The sequence below is a fragment of the Lucilia sericata genome, unplaced genomic scaffold (genome assembly GCF_015586225.1).
Source record: "Lucilia sericata isolate MDLA Ls3-8-SP2 unplaced genomic scaffold, ASM1558622v1 Contig000615F_arrow, whole genome shotgun sequence".
Lineage (NCBI taxonomy): Eukaryota > Metazoa > Arthropoda > Insecta > Diptera > Calliphoridae > Lucilia > Lucilia sericata.
Genome location: NW_023994621.1, coordinates 44,340 through 69,811, shown reverse-complemented (window position 1 = coordinate 69,811; position 25,472 = coordinate 44,340). Strand labels below are relative to the sequence as shown.

At 32.3% G+C, this 25,472-nt stretch overlaps 2 protein-coding genes across 2 annotated transcripts; one reads left to right on the top strand and one right to left on the bottom strand.

Moving 5' to 3' along the window:
* Positions 1-1,988: 1,988 nt before the first annotated feature.
* On the bottom strand, positions 1,989-18,367 carry LOC119606702 (rho guanine nucleotide exchange factor 18). The gene is made up of 3 exons (XM_037960271.1): positions 17,930-18,367; positions 9,601-10,627; positions 1,989-7,322 (listed from the first exon to the last, which is right to left on the bottom strand). Exons 2-3 carry the CDS (start codon positions 10,541-10,543, stop codon positions 3,652-3,654), a joined length of 4,614 nt encoding a protein of 1,537 aa, XP_037816199.1. The 5' UTR covers positions 10,544-10,627; positions 17,930-18,367; the 3' UTR covers positions 1,989-3,651.
* A 3,507-nt stretch (positions 18,368-21,874) lies between these two features.
* Positions 21,875-25,248, top strand: LOC119606703 (transmembrane 9 superfamily member 4). The gene is made up of 10 exons (XM_037960272.1): positions 21,875-22,019; positions 22,206-22,242; positions 22,306-22,819; positions 22,877-23,154; positions 23,228-23,431; positions 23,549-23,738; positions 23,806-24,033; positions 24,107-24,290; positions 24,356-24,494; positions 24,561-25,248. The coding sequence occupies exons 1-10, from the start codon at positions 22,014-22,016 to the stop codon at positions 24,659-24,661; spliced, it is 1,881 nt and encodes a 626-aa protein (XP_037816200.1). The 5' UTR covers positions 21,875-22,013; the 3' UTR covers positions 24,662-25,248.
* The last annotated feature ends 224 nt before the right edge of the window (positions 25,249-25,472 follow it).

Genomic DNA, 25,472 nt, shown 5'->3' with positions numbered 1-25,472 from the left:
AATTATAGGTCTAATAGTAATAATAATTATAAACCAATTAACAACAATTATAGACAGAATAACAACAATTGCAGACTAAATAACAACAATTTCAGGACAAAACAATAATTTCAGGACAAGTAACAATAATGCTGGAAACAACAGTTTTAGGTCAAATAATAACAGTAACACAAATGTTAGGAACAACGATTTTAACAACAGAAATAACAGTTATACACATAGGAATAATAATAATAGCACTAACATAGACAGAAGATATATACGTACAATAAACGACACGGGAAACATAGAAGGCTCAGAATACGAGAATATTCCGGAAAGCCAAAATTAAGGATTTTTAAATTAACTGAAAATAATACAAATTTCATTACTGTCACATACAAAAATAAAACATTAACATTTCTTGTCGACACAGGTGCCGACATATCCCTATGCCGTATGAACAAATATTTCGAAAATGAAGAATATTTTCCAGAAGAAAGATGTAAATTAACAGGTATCACAAATCAGGAAATCAATTCAATAGGAACTATTGACCTTAATCTAAATTTAACAAACATAGAATGTAAACATACATTTCAACTGGTAGATACAGATTTTCCAATTGAAACAGATGGTATTATGAATCGATCAAGCTGCACTTGAATGAAATGTGACGAATGCTTAAAGGGATCATATTGGTGTTTGAGTGACATTGATAAAGTCACTCAATTCCCCAATTTGAAGACAATATGATTGGTCAATTCTTCAAGTTGCGACTATCGAAATTACAATAAGTACATGTATGGAATAGGATTAAGTAAGATAGAATGTAAATTAGAATAAGTTAGAATAGTATAGAACATATGTAAATTTTATATAAAAAGAGCCCCTTGGCCACAAATAAAGCAGATTGAAACTAAGACTCAAATCGGCAGCTACATTGCCTTGAATTTTATTTCATAAATCTCCTTTTGCCCTTATCAAGGTAAGATCGGCAAAAGTGTTAGCGTAACCAACGGCAAACACTGCCGGTTACAAAACTAAATCCTATTTTTTTTTCACTTATATAAAAACATTTTTACCACTACATTTTAATAAAATGTAAAAATTATAAAATATAGCGCTAACTAACAGCTTATTTTAACATCTCTTCATCTACAATTTTTAGTATAAATTGGAGAATCGAAATAGAAATATCATCAGCCTGATATTAAAGTTTCTGAATTAAAGTACTATTTCTTAAGAGTTTAAAGAAAGAAATATAACAAAGTTTGGAATTACGACAATATTAAAGTTAGAAAACAATGTTATTTTCTTGCCAAAGAAGTACAGTTTTATCCTTAAAGGATATTCCTATAAACGAGAAGTTGAGATTATGGAAAAGTGAAAGGAAGATAACAACATTTGGAGTTAAGACAATGTTGGAGTTAGAAAACAATGTTATTTTCTTGTCAGAGAATTGCAGTTTTATCCTTAAAGGATATTCCTATAAACGAGAAGTTGAGATTATGGAAAAGTGAAAGGAAGATAACAACATTTGGAGTTAAAACAATGTTGGAGTTAGAAAACAAAGTTATTTTCTTGCCAGAGAAATACAGTTTTATCCTTAAATGATATTCCTATGAACGAGAAGTTGAGATTATGGAAAAGTGAAAGGAAGATAACAACATTTGGAGTTAAGACAATGTCGGAGTTAGAAAACAAAGAAGTACAGTTATATCCTTAAAGGATATTCCTATAAGAAGTTGAGATTATGAAATTGTTAAAGGAAAATAACAACATTTGGAGTTAAAACAATGTTGGGGTTAGAAAACAATGTTATTTTTCTTGCCAGAGAATTGCAGTTTTATCCTTAAAGGATATTCCTATAAACGAGAAGTTGAGATTATGGAAAAGTGAAAGGAAGATAACAACATTTGGAGTTAAAACAATGTTGGAGTTAGAAAACAATGTTATTCTACTTGCCAGAGAATTGCAGTTTTATCCTTAAAGGATATTCCTATGAACGAGAAGTTAAGATTATGGAAAAGGAAAGGAAGATAACAACATTTGGAGGACAATGTCGGAGTTAGAAAACAATGTTATTCTTCTTGCCAGAGAATTGCAGTTTTATCCTTAAAGGATATTCCTATGAACGAGAAGTTGAGATTATGGAAAAGTGAAAGGAAGATAACAACATTTGGAGTTAGAAAACAATACCCGAGAAGTACAGTTTTATCCATAAACAAGAAGTTGATAATATGGAAATGTGAAAGGAAGATAACAACATTTGGAGTTAAGACAATGTTGGAGTTAGAAAACAATGTTATTTTCTTACCAGAGAAGTACAGTTTTATGCCTGACGATGTCATCCAGTATATAAGAATAAAGAACGGGGCTTAATACCTTAATGAAGATCATGAGGACAAAATCGTTTCTGTTATAACACATGTCGATTCTGCCTATTTAAAGAAGTGTTTAAATAATTCGAACTTTAGAAGTTTGGAGTGCTTAAAAGGAGAACCCAACATGAAAGTAGGACCTCAAACTTTAACCGTTGAAGAATACTTAAAGAGGAAGGGCAAACTCAATAAGGAAGCGCCCAAACAAGCTGAGAAAAAGATGTGCAGTGAAGTACACAGGTAAAACAGAAAGAGACAGAAGATAATACCCTTGTCTTTATAAATTTTAATTAGTTATACTTTAATCATCATACAGAGAACATCAATGATATCATCAACTGAATTAAAGAAACTATTTGAAAAATACAGCTGTAATATTAATCAGGATCTTTAAACATCAGACAGATTCCACATATGAAAAACGTAAACAAAACATAAAATAAAAAAACTCTTTAACCAGCTCCTTTTCTATCGATGATTCAATCAATTTGTTTTAAAATGTGACCAAATATACAAAAACAATTAGAAAAACGATCTGCATAGTAAGCGGATAGATCATCTTCTTCAATCTAAACCATCTTCTACTGAACGATGCCAGACTTTCTATATACATATGCATCTCTTATTCAATAAGAAGTCGGAAATTATTGAAATAAGGCTAGTCCTGTCTGACTTATTTATTAATTTTATAAGAACTAAGAATTTAAAATATCCTGATACAACTCACACATTCTGTGTTAAGAGAACAAAACTCTGGGGCTAAATTATCGCATTCTTGATCTAGTAAAATTTATCTTAATGTTCCTTTTTGAGACGATGGATGGCATTCGATATCTAGAAGAAATACTAGCACTTTTTACCCAATTTTCGTTTTCGAAAAGTGTTAACGTTATGATCATGTATACGGTGATTCGGTTTCAAATTCCGACTATATTCTACTAATAAATTAACTGAAAATTATAAAATTTTATAGAAATAGTTTTTATTTTACTAAATGCAAAATTTGTAAAAGATCACAACGAACTAATAAATGATAAAACTTTAAAAAACCATAAATCTTTAAAAATCCAAAGTTTGCAAAAATTTTTTGTTAAAAAAAAATAAAAATTTTTAATAATACTTTTAAGTCAATACTGAGTCTATACATAAACTAATATGTATGTATGTATATGATGTATAAATTAAGATATTTACTTATTTAAACATATCAATTAAGCCCTTCTTAGTATTATGATAAGCTGTTAGATTATTATTAATTTTATATTTCCACTTCTTTAGAAAACTTACGTCAAAAATAGATTTCTTCTTCCTCGGGTTTTGTTTGAACATTTGGACGATTTGATGTTGCTGCTGTTGAAGAGGAAGTTGCTGGATTTGTGGAAGATGGTAAAGATGTTGTTGATGCTGCTGCTGTTACAGTTGACATATGAGGTATTTTTGTTTGTGCCGCTGAAGTATGGGAAATTATGCGACTGGAGGTGGGAGTAGAAGTGACTGCCGCGTTGGCTGAACCCAAAGAATAACGTTGACCATATGTGAAAGTGGCCGAAGAATCGGTGCGTGTTACTCCTGCCGAGGAGGGTGGTGTGGGTGAGGTTAAATTTGCAGCACTATTATGGGGCGTTTGTGGGTGTTGTATAATGGCCGGAGAACTGCCAGTACGTGAATGTTGTGGTATTAGTTGAGAGGCTAAGGGAGTTGAGGAATTATTACGTTTATCGGCCAATTTAAGGGGAAACATTTGTGTTATACCCGCCGCTGAGGAAGAGTTGTAATGATTATTGGTGGTAAAACTATTAGATTTATCCACTTTATTTGCTGCACCCGCATTAGATGAAGAATTCGATGTGGTCGATGATAGGGATGATAGTTTCATGGGTATTTTTTGTTTTACCACATTGGCTTGAGTTTTTGGAGCATTTGTAGCACTTAACAGATTAACAGGTGGAGTTTTTGATATTGTCGAAGCAGTACGCCATTTATCTTTACGTCTGTCCACTGTACTTGCCACAGAGGTTAGCGTAGGGGTGTTGCATGCATTTGCATTAGAAGAGCCGGTATTTGTCATAGCTGTTAAATCATGTACATTTGACGCACTATTCGAGTCATGTACATCATTATCCAATTCATTGGCATTATTTGCTGTCGAGCTTTGTAAAAGTTGTGTAGATATATTGAGTGGTGTATTGGGTGAAATGAGCAGACCTTGACTTGACAACACTTCCATTTTTCTATACAACTGTTCACGCTGCTGTTTGATATCTTCCTGCTGGGTGTTGATTTGTTCTTGCATTTTATCGAGTGCTTCTTTTTTCTCATTCAATTCCTGTTCTTGCTGCTCCCTCTGACGCATCCAAGCTGTCTTTTCTTCTTGCAGTTTATCTTGTAAATTTCTCAATTCCTCCAACTGATCATTGTGGGTGTACGAGGCTCGGGGACTTTCACGGTAAAGAGCTAACTGCAGCTGCAGCGATTGTATGGTGGTCATTTGCTGTGAAATGATACACAGCAGAGTGTGTAGATTGTGGGTAACTTGTAGTAAAGCTAAATTATTATCTTTGGTTACAGCTAGGCTACCACCACTGGGGTTTAATGTATCACATATTTGCGAGTCCATTTCCCCACCAGCCGTTGCTAGAAGTGTGGATATTATTGAAGAGTTTTTGGTTTCTTTTTTAGTTTCCTCTAGTTCTTGTAAACGTGGCGATAATACTTGTAATGTGCCCAATTTGTCGGCTCTACAGGGGAAATTGTTTTTTGCTCTTTTCTCATCGAAACCGGCAAAAGTTTCTGCTCTTTTAGGTAGGGTAGGAGAGTTGTAGGTATCACTGTGCTTCTCACCCACCGAACTAACAGATCTTGAGACTGGTTGTCCTGTGGCAGCTGTATAAACAGTGGAAGCCAATTGTGTTATATCCTGTACGGTATTCAATACCTTTTTCCACAATTCGCCAGTATCACAATCGGCTCCCACTGACAGATCTTTATAAGAACCAAATGTAGTTAGAAATTGAGCAGCACTCATGTTGCTGGCATTATTAATTTGCTGCTGCTGTTGTTGTTCTTGGGGCTGTTGTTCGGCAAAAAGTTTTTGATCTTTTTGTATTAGATTCAATTGCAAGAGTATCTTTTCCTCTAGCAATATAGCCTGCTCTATGTCCTTTTGTCTTATTTTCTCTATTATTTCTCTTTTATTAACACCTATACGCAATTTCTCCTCATGAGTTAGATCTTCCGATTCTATGACATCGGAAGAGGGACAGTCAAGTACTGCTTGGCGTATGGATTGTATCCAAACATTTTTATCTTTGGGAGTTTGTACTTTTAATTCGTACATTTCGGGAAACAAAGGATTCGATGAGATAATATAAATGCCTCGAGATTCTGTACCCGCTTTTTCTCTTATCAATAGTTTCTGTAGAGGCACTACACCCGCCTTGTGTTCTGGTGTGAAAAACATGTATTTATTATGAGCCGAATTTTCATTTAAGAAACATAAACAATCTGTCAGCACCACCACAAGCACCAATTGCATTTTCGATCTGCCCTGCATTAAAGTGGCCAAACCCTCAAATTTAAGTCTACGTTTTGATTCGACACCCACATCTGTTTTGCGGAAAGGTTTATTTTTGTAAATAGCAAATGATTTATTATCTATGCGATTGTAGATATCGATTTGGCGTTCTCTTAGCTCTTTTTCGGCCACACAGGCATCTACATCGACCAGCAGTTCCTTAACTAAAGCCAAAGCATGCTGCAGTTTATCACATTCTAATTTATCTTCACGGGCACTTTTCAATAAAGGCTCTATTAGCAGGGGATATTTAGTTAAACGTTGTGTTACAAACAATATACACTCGGGTATGCCCTTCTTTTTCAGTAGAGGATTAGTTAGACAGTGTTTATACCACTCAGAGAATGTGGGATCACGGCTAGTCATGCAGGATTTAAATTGTTCCAAAGCAGAACGATGATTAGCGCAGAATTCGCCATAAGCCAGACGCAAATGTTGCGCCTTTTCCAAGGAGAAAAATTCCAATAAAATATCAGCTATGGAATCCACCACAAAATGTTCCTTTTGTTTTAACCTCAACTTTTTCAGGAAACCACAATGCAATTCCGTTAACTCCTGCAGTCTAGGAAACATTTTATTGCAATTAAGTGCTGGAAAATAACGTTCCATACTCTCTACAAACACCTTTTGCATGACCAACAACGTTTGACAGTGATGCTTTTCAGTCATTATAAATTCATAAATATGTTCTTGTCTTTTGATTTGTGTATCCTTAAGGGTTTTCAATATATCCTTGGGTATACCGGGAGACCAAGAATCATGCTCTTTTAAGCATATACCCAAAGCAGGATCGGCTTTTAGATCATGAGCTTCTATGGGGGCATCATTTAGAAACTCGGATCTTATTAAAGGTGTATTATCATCATTATAATTGGAATTTTGTTCCGTACCATCATAGAAATCTTGACCCATTTCATTTTTATCCGATTTTTTGTTTAAACCGCCTACTAGGCCAGCAGTACTTCCCTTTTTACCGCCACTGCCGCTACCACCACCCTTACACTCCAGCTGATGATCTTTTAGAGTTCCCAAGGACAAACTAACACCACAAACATCACAATTGGCCACCTGACCACCAATTGATTTCATTTTTGTTTTATCTTTTTTCTTGCGGAAAAACAATGAACCACGTTTACGTCTCTTCTCTACGTTATCGTATACTTCAATTTTAGCATGTGCCCTCAAAAGACTTTGATTTTCATCTTCACTATCGGTTAGATGTCTAGCTATAGCCTTAATATCTTCCTTAGCTACTATCGAAGACGTGGAAATACTTTTCTGCAAAGGTATGCGGCTAATAATTTCGGTGGCCAAACTTCTTTTAGCGGCAATGCGTTCAAAATCTCTTGCTAGCTCTGCCTCATTCAAAGAATGCGTCGAAATACCTGTAAGTAATAATGATATGAAAAAAACATTTTCACTCAGTTTCGTTTTCTTTCTTTTGTTTAAAATATTGCTAATTTATTTGATAATGATAATTCTTTAAAAGCATTGATTAAAAAAACTAAATAAATACTGGTGACGAAATAGTAGATAATGTGTATAATTTTTGAGTGTTTATAGTGGAACAGACATTGAGTTTTATATGGGTGACTAAACTCAGTTTGTATGGTATGTAAGTATATTTTATCTTTGAGGGGCCTGGTGCTTCAAATTTTTATTAAATGTTTGATTTCGATAATAATGTAAAAGGAAAGCACGTACGTTTAAAGGGCAAATAAATGTAAGAAAATTAAATAGTTGATAAATAACGAAAGATCTAATATCAGCAAACGATCAGTTTTATAAGACAAATGTTTATAATTATAATTCAGTTCTAGTTCACTTCTAGTTCGGTTCTAGTTCAGTTCTAGTTCAGTTCTAGTTCGGTTCTAGTTCAGTTCTAATTCAGTTCTAGTTCAGTCCTAGTTCAGTTCTAGTTCAGTTCTAGTTCAGTTCTAGTTCAGTTCTAGTTCAGTTCTAGTTCAGTTCTAGTTCAGTTCTAGTTCAGTTCTAGTTCAGTTCTAGTTCAGTTCTAGTTCAGTTCTAGTTCAGTTCTAGTTCAGTTCTAGTTCAGTTCTAGTTCAGTTCTAGTTCAGTTCTAGTTCAGTTCTAGTTCAGTTCTAGTTCAGTTCTAGTTCAGTTCTAGTTCAGTTCTAGTTCAGTTCTAGTTCAGTTCTAGTTCAGTTCTAGTTCAGTTCTAGTTCAGTTCTAGTTCAGTTCTAGTTCAGTTCTAGTTCAGTTCTAGTTCAGTTCTAGTTCAGTTCTAGTTCAGTTCTAGTTCAGTTCTAGTTCAGTTCTAGTTCAGTTCTAGTTCAGTTCTAGTTCAGTTCTAGTTCAGTTCTAGTTCAGTTCTAGTTCAGTTCTAGTTCAGTTCTAGTTTAGTTCTAGTTCAGTTCTAGTTCAGTTCTAGTTCAGTTCTAGTTCAGTTCTAGTTCAGTTCTAGTTCAGTTCTAGTTCAGTTCTAGTTCAGTTCTAGTTCAGTTAGTTCAGTTCTAGTTCAGTTCTAGTTCAGTTCTAGTTCAGTTCTAGTTCAGTTCTAGTTCAGTTCTAGTTCAGTTCTAGTTCAGTTCTAGTTCAGTTCTAGTTCAGTTCTAGTTCAGTTCTAGTTCAGTTCTAGTTCAGTTCTAGTTCAGTTCTAGTTCAGTTCTAGTTCAGTTCTAGTTCAGTTCTAGTTCAGTTCTAGTTCCAGTCTAGTTCAGTTCTAGTTCAGTTCTAGTTCAGTTCTAGTTCAGTTCTAGTTCAGTTCTAGTTCAGTTCTAGTTCAGTTCTAGTTCAGTTCTAGTTCAGTTCTAGTTCAGTTCTAGTTCAGTTCTAGTTCAGTTCTAGTTCAGTTCTAGTCAGTTCTAGTTCAGTTCTAGTTCAGTTCTAGTTCAGTTCTAGTTCAGTCTAGTTCAGTTCTAGTTCAGTTCTAGTTCAGTTCTAGTTCAGTTCTAGTTCAGTTCTAGTTCAGTTCTAGTTCAGTTCCTAGTTCAGTTCTAGTTTCAGTTCTAGTTCAGTTCTAGTTCAGTCTAGTTCAGTTCTAGTTCAGTTCTAGTTCAGTTCTAGTTCAGTTATAGTTCAGTTCTAGTTCAGTTCTAGTTCAGTTCTAGTTCAGTTCTAGTTCAGTTCTAGTTCCAGTTCAGTTCTAGTTCTAGTTCAGTTCTAGTTCAGTTCTAGTTTCAGTTCTAGTTCAGTTCTAGTTCAGTTCTAGTTTCAGTTCTAGTTCAGTTCTAGTTCAGTTCTAGTTCAGTTCTAGTTCAGTTCTAGTTCAGTTCTAGTTCAGTTCTAGTTCAGTTCTAGTTCAGTTCTAGTTCAGTTCTAGTTCAGTTCTAGTTCAGTTCTAGTTCAGTTCTAGTTCAGTTCTAGTTCAGTTTCTAGTTCAGTTCTAGTTCAGTTCTAGTTCAGTTCTAGTTCAGTTCTAGTTCAGTTCTAGTTCAGTTCTAGTTCAGTTCTAGTTCAGTCTAGTTCAGTTCTAGTTCAATTCTAGTTCAGTTCTAGTTCAGTTCTAGTTAAGTTTGATTTTTATCCTTAGTTTCTTATTTATCGTTTTGGATTGCGATTGATGCTTCATGCTGGACTATAATTTAATAACAGTATTAGAAAAATTATAATTTAAAACTTTTCGAATTATTTTTTAATACATTTCTCACAAAGTTTAAATCACTTCATATACAACTACAATTAAAAAAAACATTAACTTACCACCAGTGCTATTCCTAGCGGAACGTCTTCGTTGCTCAGTAACCCTTATCGTTTCCTGCTCCTCACTATCCAAACTCGACAGACTAACACTTTTATTCGTGCAATCACCACCAGCTGTTAAGTCATCAATGCCAGTCCATGATTTACGGCGATCAGCATTTAATAAATACTGTTGTTGTTGCTGCGGCGACCACATAACAAAGTGAGCAGCCAATGGTCCATAAGGACCAACACCCGATGAACCCACACCACCATTTCCCGTAGCCGAAAGATCCGGCAGAGAAGCACTAAGTATGGTGGCATTAACTAAACCATAATTGGAAAGGCTATCATTCATGTGAGTTGAAGAATTTTTCATTTGCACTACACTTTCGCGTATATTCTGCAATTGTGAGAGAGTGTCCTCGAAAATGTTATTGTATTTCGAGACATTGGCAGGACTATGAGGTGTAACATTTATAATGGGTATCATGTTATTGTCGTTTTTAGTTGCTAACAATTGTTGAGAATTAAAAGTATTATTATTGTTGTTATTATTGTTATTGTTCGAGGAGGTGAAAGAAGATGAGGTTAAAGCAGATTGACGAGATTGAGTGGAATGTTGTTGATTATTATTGGGTGGCGGTGTATTGATAACAGGTATACAATAATTTTGACTTTCTACGGTATTAGTACGATTTATATTATTCAAATTAGCTTTAGAATTTTCCACAATATTATTAAAGCTTGTTGTTGTAGTATTTAAGGTAGCAGTTTCAGTTGTAATGTTTGCAGTTGCTATCGAAGAAGTAGTAGTAGTAGTTATAGAAGTAGCAACAGTACTTAAGGGTGTAAGAGCATTTGGGGAAGAATTGGAATTTAAGAAATCCGTTACTTCATCATTGTCACTATCATCTGCCACTGCCGTTGTTGTACTAATGCATTGTACAGCATTGTTGTCCATATTAAGTTAAGAGTTACAACTTAACAGTTTAATGCTATAAAACAATAAGTTAAATAGTTTTTTTTTCCTTTTTCGTTTTCTTCGCTGAAATGAAAAGAAAAGTGTTAATATAATTTTATTAAATGTTTAATAAATTCTTAATTTGTTGTAGAATAGAAATATGTTATAAACTACGGTCTAGCCTGTATACCAGCCCATATACAAGTCTACGAATTAGTCTATGGGCAAGATTGAGGACTAGATTATGAGAAAGTTAATACTCTATTTCAGTTATAGTTCAGTTCTAGTTCAGTTCTAGTTCAGTTCTAGTTCAGTTCTAGTTCAGTTCTAGTTCAGTTCTAGTTCAGTTCTAGTTCAGTTCTAGTTCAGTTCTAGTTCAGTTCTAGTTCAGTTCTAGTTCAGTTCTAGTTCTAGTTCAGTTCTAGTTCTAGTTCAGTTCTAGTTCAGTTCTAGTTCAGTTCTAGTTCAGTTCTAGTTCAGTTCTAGTTCAGTTCTAGTTCAGTTCTAGTTCAGTTCTAGTTCAGTTCTAGTTCAGTTCTAGTTCAGTTCTAGTTCAGTTCTAGTTCAGTTCTAGTTCAGTTCTAGTTCAGTTCTAGTTCAGTTCTAGTTCAGTTCTAGTTCAGTTCTAGTTCAGTTCTAGTTCAGTTCTAGTTCAGTTCTAGTTCAGTTCTAGTTCAGTTCTAGTTCAGTTCTAGTTCAGTTCTAGTTCAGTTCTAGTTCAGTTCTAGTTCAGTTCTAGTTCAGTTCTAGTTCAGTTCTAGTTCAGTTCTAGTTCAGTTCTAGTTCAGTTCTAGTTCAGTTCTAGTTCAGTTCTAGTTCAGTTCTAGTTCAGTTCTAGTTCAGTTCTAGTTCAGTTCTAGTTCAGTTCTAGTTCAGTTCTAGTTCAGTTCTAGTTCAGTTCTAGTTCAGTTCTAGTTCAGTTCTAGTTCAGTTCTAGTTCAGTTCTAGTTCAGTTCTAGTTCAGTTCTCAGTTCTAGTTCAGTTCTAGTTCAGTTCTAGTTCAGTTCTAGTTCAGTTCTAGTTTAGTTCTAGTTTAGTTCTAGTTGACAGACTAGAGTATGGACTAGTCTATGGACTATTTAATAAATGGATAAGTTAATAAACAAGTCTTTGATGTACTCTACAGATCGTCACCAAATCTTTGGGGTTACTGAAGAAACGCTATTATAGTATAAAATAAAGTAAACATTCTCTCTGGACTCTTATATGTTTTTATTACTCTTGTCTTTTATTACTTTACTCTTAAAACATGAATTTCGCTTATTATTTTTAAAAGAGATTACATATGTATATTAGTTTTAAGTTAAAAAGCATAAATTGCTGATTTAAGCAGTAAATGCTTTACCATTTAAAAGCATGTACCGCAAATTATAAACAAAGCATTAGTTATTGTGTTTGGGCGATTTCAATATCAATATATAAAATATCAATAAAAAATTGTTATACATAAAAACTACTCAAAATTTTAGTGCTTTAACCCTTAGAAAGTAATTTGAGGCATATAGTGTCAAAATGTATTTTTTTATTACAAAGCATGAAAAGAGGAATAAGCATGTTTTGAATTTGACTGTGGTATGCTGCCAAGATAGTCATTTCTTCCACTAGGTTTTATAAAGAGACTACGATTCTCTCACATTTCTTTCTTTATGCAGTCGACTTGATAAATCTTTTGCTTTGAAACCTCTACTATGTTCATTCTTGTTTTTCTTAGTGTTTCTACGTAGGGATTCACAATGGACCTTATGGTTTTCGAGTGAAGTTGCACTTATTTATGATCCAAACCCTTATTTAGCTAAACCTTACATAAGCAGAATAGAATAAATTTGTTGGAGCCCGCTCCGTCTGCCAAACTTTTATAAGGACTGTACTTCATTTTGTAAAACGAATTTAAACCTTTAATTTTTTTCTACAATGATACAATTAATCCGCTTTATAAAAAAAAAGATATTTTATCTTCTAAATTCAACTTAAACTTACCACTTCAAAAAACAATTTTTGTAAAAGAAATATTCACTTAAATAATTTTTACAAAAAATTTCATTTTTAAACATCTAACGTTTCTTTTTGCAATTAATAAATTTTCTATTTCCATAAAAATTTTTAATAAATATTTGTATTTTATTTCTGCTCATTTTGTTAGTTTTGATTAATCTTAATTTTTGTAGCACTTTTGTTATTATCTAAAATGTTTAAGAGAGTTCGACAAACACGTCTTTTGTCTATGAAACAAAATACTCAACTGTGGTTTGATTTCGAAGCTCTCAGGCAGCTAAACAGCAGAATTGCTGTCTGGCTGATTTTATATGTTGCATGTAGATCGTATACATATGTATGTATGTACAGACATATATATGTATTGTGTTTATATTAAAAAAAAATAAATAGGTTTTGGTAAATAATATTCATACATATAAAGTGTTAACCCTTCAGTTTTCTTTGTGCTAATGATTCCTTTTTTAGGTCATACTTTTTGAAAAAAAATGTTGTTGAGAATTAAGCTCTTGTAGCAGATTACCTAGAATAGAACAACCTAAAATATTAGCATAACTCTAGGTTTTTTAATTCCCAAAAAAAGAGAAGAAGTTCCTTTTCAAAGTCAATGGTAATAAAATGCCAATTGTAAATTTAAAATATACTTATTAGTAATTAATTCTAATATGTACTTAATACCAATCCAGAATCGTACTAACATATAGTTTATATTTCTCCTTAGGTACTAGCTAATAGTGGAGAGAGTAGACTACTTAACACACATATTTAAGAAAGTAATGGGACACAAAATCTTTCGAGTATTAGAAATGTTCTAAATACTAATTTCAAATATGAAAAGTGATACTATGAACGTCAAGTTAAGATTAGGAAACATAAATATATTGATTTATGAAATTAAAACCTATAATAATATATAATACCAACAGAACTGGCAAAAGCAGGGGGCTTATTTTCCAATATGGACATTAATTACATTTGCAGAATTCATCTAAATGTTTTCTAAAATCGTAATTAGTACATTGTAATAAATTACATACTATGAAGTTATAACTTAAAATGTATGAACAACAAATGACATATCTTCTATAACTAAATCGTTCCCAAATAAACAGAATGTTGTGAAAAATGTAATAAAATTATGTGTCACATGCAATTAATGTACAATGAGTACTACAGCTCAACTTGGATTCAAAAAGATCTACAAGAAAAAGGAAAGAAAGTGACGAAAGACAAAGAAAAAAGTAGAAATACAAAGAATGGAAAAAAAAACAAGAAAAAGCGACTGGTAACGAAAAGAAGATAAAAGAACAAGGATTGTATAATCAACCCCAATTTGGCAAATCTAAGAATGCTCTCGAAAGAGTTTGGTAATTACATAGAAAATGAGATACCGTCTCTCGAACTCATATTCATGATCACAACTTCTTTAGAAGTCATTATATAAGCTTTGCATAAATTCTATTCTATAGTCTATAGTCTAGTCTATAGTCTAGTCTATAGTCTAGTCTATAGTCTAGTCTATAGTCTAGTCTATAGTCTAGTCTATAGTCTAGTCTATAGTCTAGTCTATAGTCTAGTCTATAGTCTAGTCTATAGTCTAGTCTATAGTCTAGTCTATAGTCTAGTCTATAGTCTAGTCTATAGTCTAGTCTATAGTCTAGTCTATAGTCTAGTCTATAGTCTAGTCTATAGTCTAGTCTATAGTCTAGTCTATAGTCTAGTCTATAGTCTAGTCTATAGTCTAGTCTATAGTCTAGTCTATAGTCTAGTCTATAGTCTAGTCTATAGTCTAGTCTATAGTCTAGTCTATAGTCTAGTCTATAGTCTAGTCTATAGTCTAGTCTATAGTCTAGTCTATAGTCTAGTCTATAGTCTAGTCTATAGTCTAGTCTATAGTCTAGTCTATAGTCTAGTCTATAGTCTAGTCTATAGTCTAGTCTATAGTCTAGTCTATAGTCTAGTCTATAGTCTAGTCTATAGTCTAGTCTATAGTCTAGTCTATAGTCTAGTCTTAGTCTAGTCTATAGTCTAGTCTATAGTCTAGTCTATAGTCTAGTCTATAGTCTAGTCTATAGTCTAGTCTATAGTAGTCTAGTCTAGTCTATAGTTCGTCTATAGTCTAGTCTATAGGTCTAGTCTATAGTCTAGTCTATAGTCTAGTCTATAGTCTAGTCTATAGTCTAGTCTATAGTCTAGTCTATAGTCTAGTCTATAGTCTAGTCTATAGTCTAGTCTATAGTCTAGTCTATAGTCTAGTCTATAGTCTAGTCTATAGTCTAGTCTATAGTCTAGTCTATAGTCTAGTCTATAGTCTAGTCTATAGTCTAGCTTAGTCTAGTCTATAGTCTAGTCTATAGTCTAGTCTATAGTCTTAGTCTATAGTCTAGTCCTATAGTCTAGTCTATAGTCTCGTCTATAGTCTAGTCTATAGTGCTAGTCTATAGTCTTAGTCTATAAGTCTAGTCTATAGTCTAGTCCTATAGTCTAGTCTATAGTCTAGTCTATAGTCTAGTCTATAGTCTAGTCTATAGTCTAGTCTATAGTCTAGTCTATAGTCTAGTCTATAGTCTAGTCTATAGTCTAGTCTATAGTCTAGTCTATAGTCTAGTCTATAGTCTAGTCTATAGTCTAGTCTATAGTCTAGTCTATAGTCTAGTCTATAGTCTAGTCTATAGTCTAGTCTATAGTCTAGTCTATAGTCTAGTCTATAGTCTAGTCTATAGTCTAGTCTATAGTCTAGTCTATAGTCTAGTCTATAGTCTAGTCTATAGTCTAGTCTATAGTCTAGTCTATAGTCTAGTCTATAGTCTAGTCTATAGTCTAGTCTATAGTCTAGTCTATAGTCTAGTCTATAGTCTAGTCTATAGTCTAGTCTATAGTCTAGTCTATAGTCTTGTCTATAGTCTAGTCTATAGTCTAGTCTATAGTCTAGTCTATAGTCTAGTCTATAGTCTAGTCTATAGTCTTGTCTATAGTCTAGTCTATAGTCTAGTCTATAGTCTAGTCTATAGTCTAGTCTATAGTCTAGTCTATAGTCTAGTCTATAGTCTAGTCTATAGTCTATAGTCTAGTCTATAGTCTAGTCTTATAGTCTAGTCTATAGTCTAGTCTATAGTCTAGTCTATAGTCTAGTCTATAGTCTAGTCTAGAGTCTAGTCTATAGTCTAGTCTATAGTCTAGTCTATAGTCTAGTCTATAGTCTAGTCTATAGTCTAGTCTATAGTCCTAGTCTATAGTCTAGTCTATAGTCTAGTCTATAGTCTAGTCTATAGTCTAGTCTATAGCCTAGTTATAGTCTAGTCTATAGTCTAGTCTATAGTCTAGTCTATAGTCTAGTCTATATCTAGTCTAGTCTAGTCTATAGTCTAGTCTATAGTCTAGTCTATAGTCTAGTCTATAGTCTAGTCCTATAGTCTAGTCTATAGTCTAGTCTATAGTCTAGTCTATAGTCTAGTCTATAGTCTAGTCTATAGTCTAGTCTATAGTCTAGTCTATAGTCTAGTCTATAGTCTAGTCTATAGTCTAGTCTATAGTCTAGTCTATAGTCTAGTCTATAGTCTAGTCTATAGTCTAGTCTATAGTCTAGTCTATAGTCTAGTCTATAGTCTAGTCTATAGTCTAGTCTATAGTCTAGTCTATAGTCTAGTCTATAGTCTAGTCTATAGTCTAGTCTATAGTCTAGTCTATAGTCTAGTCTATAGTCTAGTCTATAGTCTAGTCTATAGTCTAGTCTATAGTCTAGTCTATAGTCTAGTCTATAGTCTAGTCTATAGTCTAGTCTATAGTCTAGTCTATAGTCTAGTCTATAGTCTAGTCTATAGTCTAGTCTATAGTCTAGTCTATAGTCTAGTCTATAGTCTAGTCTATAGTCTAGTCTATAGTCTAGTCTATAGTCTAGTCTATAGTCTAGTCTATAGTCTATAGTCTAGTCTATAGTCTAGTCTATAGTCTAGTCTATAGTCTAGTCTATAGTCTAGTCTATAGTCTAGTCTATAGTCTAGTCTATAGTCTAGTCTATAGTCTAGTCTATAGTCTAGTCTATAGTCTAGTCTATAGTCTAGTCTATAGTCTAGTCTATAGTCTAGTCTATAGTCTAGTCTATAGTCTAGTCTATAGTCTAGTCTATAGTCTAGTCTATAGTCTAGTCTATAGTCTAGTCTAGTCTATAGTCTAGTCTATAGTCTAGTCTATAGTCTAGTCTATAGTCTAGTCTATAGTCTAGTCTATAGTCTAGTCTATAGTCTAGTCTATAGTCTAGTCTATAGTCTAGTCTATAGTCTTGTCTATAGTCTAGTCTATAGTCTAGTCTATAGTCTAGTCTATAGTCTAGTCTATAGTCTAGTCTATAGTCTAGTCTATAGTCTAGTCTATAGTCTAGTCTATAGTCTAGTCTATAGTCTAGTCTATAGTCTAGTCTATAGTCTAGTCTATAGTCTAGTCTATAGTCTAGTCTATAGTCTAGTCTATAGTCTAGTCTATAGTCTAGTCTATAGTCTAGTCTATAGTCTAGTCTATAGTCTAGTCTAGTCTATAGTCTAGTCTAGTCTATAGTTTAGTCTATAGTCTAGTCTATAGTCTAGTCTATAGTCTAGTCTGTAGTCTAGTCTATAATGTAGTCTTGTATTTTAGATACCATTATTTTTGTTTTTAAACATAATAATGAAGATACAAATGGCAGGTAGAAGGAAGAAAATAATATAATTGTAGTGTGAAAATCAGCGAATCGGTTATAAAGTAATTTCATTGACCGTTTTTCTCTTATTGTAAATTTATAAAAAAAAAAAAAAGAAAACCAATTCGCTTCTGTTTTTCTAAATTCGCTAGAGTAACTAATCCCTATATGGATTCACCTTCACTAATCGATTCCAATTGCTCCGCAATACAGTAATGTAGGGTATATTATTACCATTTACATCGAAATTGTGTTGTTGGAACAGATTGGCTGTGACTGGATGTTGTTCCCTGGGAGAAAAACTTCCGGCTGATACAGCTATTGCTGAGTTGACAATCTTTGGCCGATTAAGAATCGGTTCGTTGTGGAGTGGAGATTCAAAGGTCGAAATTGTGTTATTATTGCTGCTGATCAAATTATATGTATGTACATCTCTCCCTATAACTTTCTATTAGCAGAGCTAATAGATAAAAATTAGTAAAAATTAAACAATTAAAAAAAAATAACCCCAAACTTTGGAGTACAAAACATTTACCGAAATGCATAATAACTTCACCAATAAATTAATTAATATAGGGAAGAATAAGTGTCTTTGTACCAGACACTCTTCTTAAAATAAACCGCTAAATACAACAAATAAGAAAATTTTAAAGATACAAATGTATCTTTTATATACTAGGAACAACCCTCGTAACAAAATTGTTTTCCAAAAAACAACTCACCTGTTTCTTTTGTTTTATTCTACTTTATATTAGTTATTGTAGTACTGAATACAAATATAATGACGATTGACTGACTTGACTTCCCTTTTTTTGTTGTGTGGTGTCTTCAATTCTTTTCTTTTTTGTTAATTTCTTAAATTGGCATTTGTTGCTTCCATAACGCACACACATTTACATACATTTACACACCACAAACAAAAATCGCAAACGACGAGAGGAGGAACTGCACAAGCAAACGCACTCACATAAAAAGATACGTCCAACAAATTCCAACAACCCACAACTTTCAATTATTTCTTTTTTAATTTTTTTTGCCAATTTACAAAAATGGTCAAAAACTTTTTATAAAAATAAACCGTATTATGTTGAATTTTTAATATTGTAATATCAATTAAATTTTTCTTTTACTTTGTCTATACGGCTGTTTGCAAAATTATAAAAAAAAATCAAAAGGTGAAAAATTTTGTTTTTTTCTTGTTTTTTCAATTCATTAAAATTTCTCTATTCATTATGAGTTTTTCTTTTTTAGTTTTAGAATTTTTCACTTTATGCTCTTTTGCATTTTATATTTTCAGTGTCAGACACTTGAAATACATTTTATTGTTTTAATTTTTGTTTATAAAACTTTGATTTAAGGTAATCTAATTAAATATTGTCTAGATAATTAATCTGTTCTTTTTTTGTACGGCTCACAAATTTTTTTGCTCTTCTTCTTCGTTACTTCATTCCGTTGTACACAAACACACAAACAAACAACAAGTGCAAGCAGTTTTTAACAGTGATGCCTGCTTTTTTAGGAGAGTTGTGTTTTCCATTTATGGCACTTTAAAAATGTATGACTGATTTTGGTGGAGGAATTTTAGTGATATTAATTGAATAAGTAAATGATTAAGCTTTGCTTAGTCATATTTATTTAGAACTTTTGTTGTTCTATAAGTTTTACGATCTTGGTATATTTACTATAAACAAAACTTTGCTTGGGTTAGTGTACATATTTTGGAATTTATTTCCTTGTATTTTAGTAGTTTGTGTATCTGAAGAATGTTTTGATAACTCGTTGGATTAATTTTACCTCGATTGATAAAAGCTGTCGCGGCTAAAGTCCTGCTAAAAAGTAAAAATATATTTTCACATTTTATACGGGAAAAAATATTTTCCCTGTGGGATTTATAACAAATCATGTGGCAGCACTATTTAAGCCACAAATGCAATGATGGTAAATCAGCGATTTCATATCATACATTCATTGATGTTTAAAACATCAATATTATAAATTAGAGCGATTTTGTATTGTGTGGAAATGAAAATTCGTAAAATAGTGTTTCCAATAACCCAAAAATTAAAGAATTTTGTAACAAGTGTAGAACGTGTTGAGTTTGGAAATTGTTTGAATTTTTTTTTAAAGTTATAAAATATATGTAATTTTAGTTTTGTGTAAATACTAAAAATATTGATTGATTTGGCATGTTTGTGAGATCTAGAAGATTAAAAAATGTAAGTAATGATGTTAATTAATTATTTATTTGTCTCTAAAGAACGTCTTTCTTTTTAAGAAAGAGGGGGCATCATGATGGTCTCCTGGAAGAATGCCCACAAGAGAGTGGCAATTGTATACCTACCTAGTCACCTAGGCGGGTGGTGGTCGGTCGGCTAGTGGTGATATGGTATATTATCACCTAGAGGCAATGGACGGACGCTGATTGCCGTATCCAGGAGTTACCACAAGGATACATACTTATTATTATAATAGAGCGCGATGTCTGTCTGGTGTGCCTTTCAGTGATGCTCTTGTTGTCTCCAAACACTATGGTGGCCGAATATTTACAAGAAACAATTGGTAATCCGCCTTTTATACGAATTTATAGCTTTGTATAGAATGTCTTCCCGGACCTAGAGGATATAACCTAGCTAGGTTGTCGTCTTATATATGTATGTAGATGTTGTTTGGGCAAAATATCGGTACTAACCATTGTGGGCTTTATGTCGACTTTAGATCCCTTATAATTGTCACACTATACCCAATATGCATTCTTGCTGGAATTAAAGTTTAAAACAAGTTTAATTCCAGTCAAACATTCAAATTTCAATTGTTGAAATACACTTTCATTACACTTTAATTCAATAGCATTCTCCAGTGAAAAGGAAACTTGAATTCAAGTCGAACATTACAATGTTTTTACAGTATAATTCAAGGCACGAAATCTATCTACATCTACATATATATATATATATATATATATATATATATATATATATATATATATATATATATATATATATATATATATATATATATAAAATTCTAACGTTACTGACTGATTCATCATCGCACAGCCTAAACGGTTGCAGCTAAAGAGCTAAAATTTGGACAGGAGGTTGGTCTCCCACCAAATAGAACCACTAAGACGGGATTTTTGGAAATTCGAATGTTTAGGGGGTAAAAAAGGGTAAAAACGGGTAAATTCGGTAACCTCATATCTTCTAAACTAGAAAAGATACAAAAACAGTTTAAAGCGCCTTGGCGACACATCAAATTGTTTGACTCAAACGGTAAGTTTTTTGGTTGTGTTATTAAAAAAACTCACACCGCATATATACATGTGAGTTTCTTCACTAGCACAATCAAAAAACATACCGTTTGAGTCAAACAAATTTGATGAGTGGCCGTGTAGCTTAAAGCTTATCATCGTTCATTTAAAAATTATCGGAAAGGTGTCTGGTACATTTAAACAATATTTTTGACACCTTCATAACTTTACGAAAAAATAAAAATATGAATTTAGCACTTTGGATATTCGGACATTTAAGGGATTAAAATTGTACCTAGTTTTGGTACTTTTTTCATAAAACATTGTTTTTGGTTTATTAACTCATACATAAGAAGGGCGCCCTATGGTAATTTTTCGTTCTTCAAATGGTACTTTTTGAGTTTTCTATAATAATGAACCTAGAAATATAAAACTAAGGCGCAATTTACATGAAGACTTTTCAGACGTCTGTTTTTTCCAATTCTCTTTTGAGAATCTTCCAAAAAATCATGAACATTTATACGGTGATTTTTTACATGCAATATGCATGTCTCTTTTTGATGTTTAATTGTATAATCCTTTTTAATTACTTATTCGTAATAAAAATAAAATGAAATTTTTAACATAAAAACCATTTAATTTGATTTAAAAAAATTTAATTACACGCTATAGTATTTTTTTAATGCAAATTTTAATGTTTTCATGTAAAAAAAGACATAATTATTTTTTTACATGAGCATAATATCAACAGTACGAATGAGTTTAAAGAGGAATGTCAAAAACAATCATAAAAATCCCAAATCATGTTTGTTTTCTTACCCCCCATTCTTCTCTACCCCGCTCACCACCAATCATCGACAAACATGAAAACAGACGTCTGGGCAAACATGAAAAAAATCATCATGTAAATTGGGTGTAAGCAATCAGGGACTTGAGGAAATGAAAATTTAAATTGGTACTTTTTTAATTTTCTATCATATTGAACTTAGGAACATGAAATTAATTAAAATAGGTATTTTGGTACTTTTTCGTACTTCAACTGGTACTTTTTGAGTTTTCTAAAATATTGAATATATACTGAATATACTGAATAAAACTGATTTTCTACAAGATGTTTTATATGGAGGATAGGGTCAAATATAGGCCGATCCTCGTAAAACTTGGAGAAAGGATTTGTTTTTAATTTTTAAGAATTTTTTATCCATCCCTGCATAATTTCTCACACAACTTTTATGCTTGCTCTGTTTTGTTGTTATAAACAATATATTTGCTTCCAAAATCCCACTTTCTGATCTCTCGGAATCCGTTTTTATTTAAAATCGTTGAAAATTTAAAAACTAAACGTAGTTGAAAACTTAGCCGGCTTACAGTCGATTTTAAGCCGCCGCCGACATATTTTGATTCAGTCGCCGCCGCCGTTAATATTTGTCGGCGCAGGGCTCTGACGGTGACAGAAGAAAAGAAATTATATTTTTCAGCTAGTGTTTTTAGCATAATTTTTCCATAATAAAACATAAAAATTAAATAATTAATAGTCATCTAAAGCAGCCATAACAATGCAGGTATGTTTTTTCCCTTAGCAAATGTTTGTTCATTGAAAATCCTTTAAATAAAAAAGGAAATTGCGAAAAGGGATACTACTCCGCCACGCAAGCTGATTTTTTTTTCCACACGCAAGAAAAAATATAGTGGATAAGATATTAAGATGACTAATATTAAAATAAAACGTTTTCCTCTTATTATTACAGTACTACACGCTGGCGTTTGCCATCCTGCTGGCAGTGGGTAAGTTAGAAGTTGTAAGTTAAAAGGACAAAGACTAATATTTATGTGTATGTGTGTTTTCAGTGTGTGGGACTCATTGCTTTTATGTACCCGGAGTGGCGCCGGTAGAATTTGTCAAGGGACAGAAAATTGACGTTAAAGCAGTGAAAATGACCAGTAGTCGTACCCAATTACCTTATCAGTACTATTCACTGCAATTTTGTTTACCCAAAAATGGTACTTTAATCTATAAATCTGAGAATCTGGGTGAAGTCTTGCGGGGTGATCGTATTGTTAATACCCCCTATGAAGTACAAATGGCAGTGAATATTAATTGTAAATTGCTGTGCAACAAAAAGGACAATAGCCCGCTGAATTGGGAGCAACCACAGTCGGCCATGGTGGCCGAACGTATAAAACATGAGTATTTCGTGCATTTATTGGTCGATAACTTGCCAGTGGCAACGCGCATTGTCAATCTAAATAATCCCAATGAAGTGACGTACGAGCATGGTTATCGTTTGGGTCAAGTTGATGGTGATAATGTGTATATAAACAATCATTTGAAATTCATTTTATCATATCACATGCACACCAAGTAAGTTGAGTTGTGGTATTTTTATGTATTTTCATTTAAATCTATTTGTTTCTTTAGAGATAAATATCGTGTGGTGGGTTTTGAAGTAGAAACAGCTTCTGTTAACTATAAGGATATTAAATTTGAGGGCGACAATTGTAATTTCCCCGATAATGCTCGTCCTCAGTTGGTTAATGGTAATTCCAATACTCAGCTATACTTTACCTATTCGGTGGAGTGGAAAGAGTCCAAAGTTAGTTGGGCTTCACGTTGGGACATCTATTTGGGTATGAAAGATGTACAAATTCACTGGTTTAGCATTATCAATTCTTTGGTAGTGGTTTTCTTCCTATCGGGTAAGTTTCTTTTTTTTTTTTTTTTTGTTATTTTGTTTATTTTTTACATTTTCTATTCGTTTTTATTTTTTAGGTATTTTAACTATGATTATGATACGAACTTTAAGACGTGATATAGCTCGCTATAATACCGATGATAATATCGAAGATACTTTGGAGGAGACTGGTTGGAAATTGGTACATGGTGATGTATTCCGTCCACCGAAAAATACCCGCTTCTTTTCTGCTGTTATTGGCAGTGGCATACAAATCTTTTTTATGGCTTTAATAACAATATGTAAGTTACCTCACCTCAGAAAATTGCTGGTCTGATAAAAGATAAAGAGATCTTTTATCAGATCAACATGACATATTTTGCAACGATTGTACTTACTTACTTTTATTTTCATTTTAGTTTTTGCTATGTTGGGTATGTTGTCACCCTCTTCCCGAGGTGCTCTCATGACTTCTGGCATTTTCATGTATGTTTTTATGGGCATTATTGCTGGTTACTTTGCTGCTCGTCTCTATAAAACTATGAAAGGACGTGAATGGAAGAGATCGGCCTTCTTAACAGCCACTTTATATCCCAGCATAGTATTTGGGTGAGTAAATTTTTTACAACAATGTATTTAAATATATTTATACATTGAAACCTTTGATTTTCTATAGAACTGGCTTTTTCCTAAACTTCTTTATATGGGACAAAGAATCAAGTGGAGCTGTACCCTTTAAGACTATGATATCTTTACTTTTATTATGGTTTGGCATTTCAGTGCCTCTTGTGTATTTGGGCTACTATTTCGGTTATCGCAAGCAACCGTATCAGCATCCAGTACGCACAAATATGATACCAAGACAAGTACCAACACAGCATTGGTATATGAATGCAATATTAAGGTATAAAAGAAAAAAACAAACTGGAATTAATTACAAAAAAATAATCTTTTCTTTACTCTTTCCATTTTTTCAGTACTCTAATGGCTGGTATTTTACCATTTGGTGCTGTATTTATAGAATTATTTTTTGTTTTCACTGCCATTTGGCAGAATCAATTTTATTACTTATTTGGTTTTCTATTTTTGGTATTTTGTATACTGGTAGTAAGCTGTGCCCAAATTTCCATAGTCATGACCTATTTTCAATTGTGTGGAGAGGTAAGAAATCTTAAAGAAACCTAAATGTTTTTTTTAAATAAATAAAATGTTTCTTTTTGTAACAGGATTATCGTTGGTGGTGGCGTAGTTTTATTGTTTCGGGTGGCTCCGCCGTTTATGTGCTATTCTATAGTATATTCTATTTCTTTACTAAACTGGAAATTACCGAATTTATACCCACATTATTGTATTTTGGTTATACCAGTAAGTATTTCTAATGATTTAAAATGTAAACAATTTATTTTAATTGTTTTGTTTTACTTTCTACAGGTCTTATGGTTTTAACATTTTGGCTTTTGACAGGGACAATTGGTTTCTTTGCCGCCTATAGTTTTATACGTAAAATCTATAGTGCTGTAAAAATTGATTGATTTCATTATAAAATTCATCATACAACCCGCCAACATAAACTACAAAAACATTTAAATTTTCAACACTACATACATAACAACAACAAATTCTACGGTATTCTAATGTAACCAAAAAAAAAAAAACAAACAACTTAAATCCAATCCAAATGCAATTGAATACAACATATAAAACTCTTGTATTTTATACAATATTTCTTCTACAATTTTTAGTTTTATAAATTAGTTTCTTTTTAAATTTATACCTAACTTTATGTTTAAGTAAATTAATTACTTTAATTAATTGTTTAACTATAATTATTTTAATTTAATTATTATTTAATATTAATTTAATTTACTATTCTAATCTCTCTTTCTATCTCTTCCTATTCTTTCTAACTTTAAGCGTATTCCTCTGTTTGTTTTATTTATAAAAAAAATTAAAAAAAAGAAAATTCTCAATATTTAAACATAAAAGCTGAATTTAAAAATGAAAAATTGGCTTTTTTTGTTTTTAGTTTATAACACTTTTAATCTTAGGTCACATCTATAATTGCTAAGTTAAGATGAGAATAATGATAAATAAACCAAGAAATAATGTAAAAAAGAAATAAAACCAACAACAAATATATAAATTTGTAACATAAATTAAAAACAAGTGTTTGAAATAACAACAAGAAATAAGAAAGAAAATTGCGTAAAGCAGTTTTAAATGAAAATACAGGTTTTTGTGAAATAGTGGTTTTTGGTGAAACAAAACAGTTTTTAGTATTTGAGCAATATACTGGTTTTTGTTGAAAAATATACTAGTTTTTAATGAAAAAAAGGTTTTTAG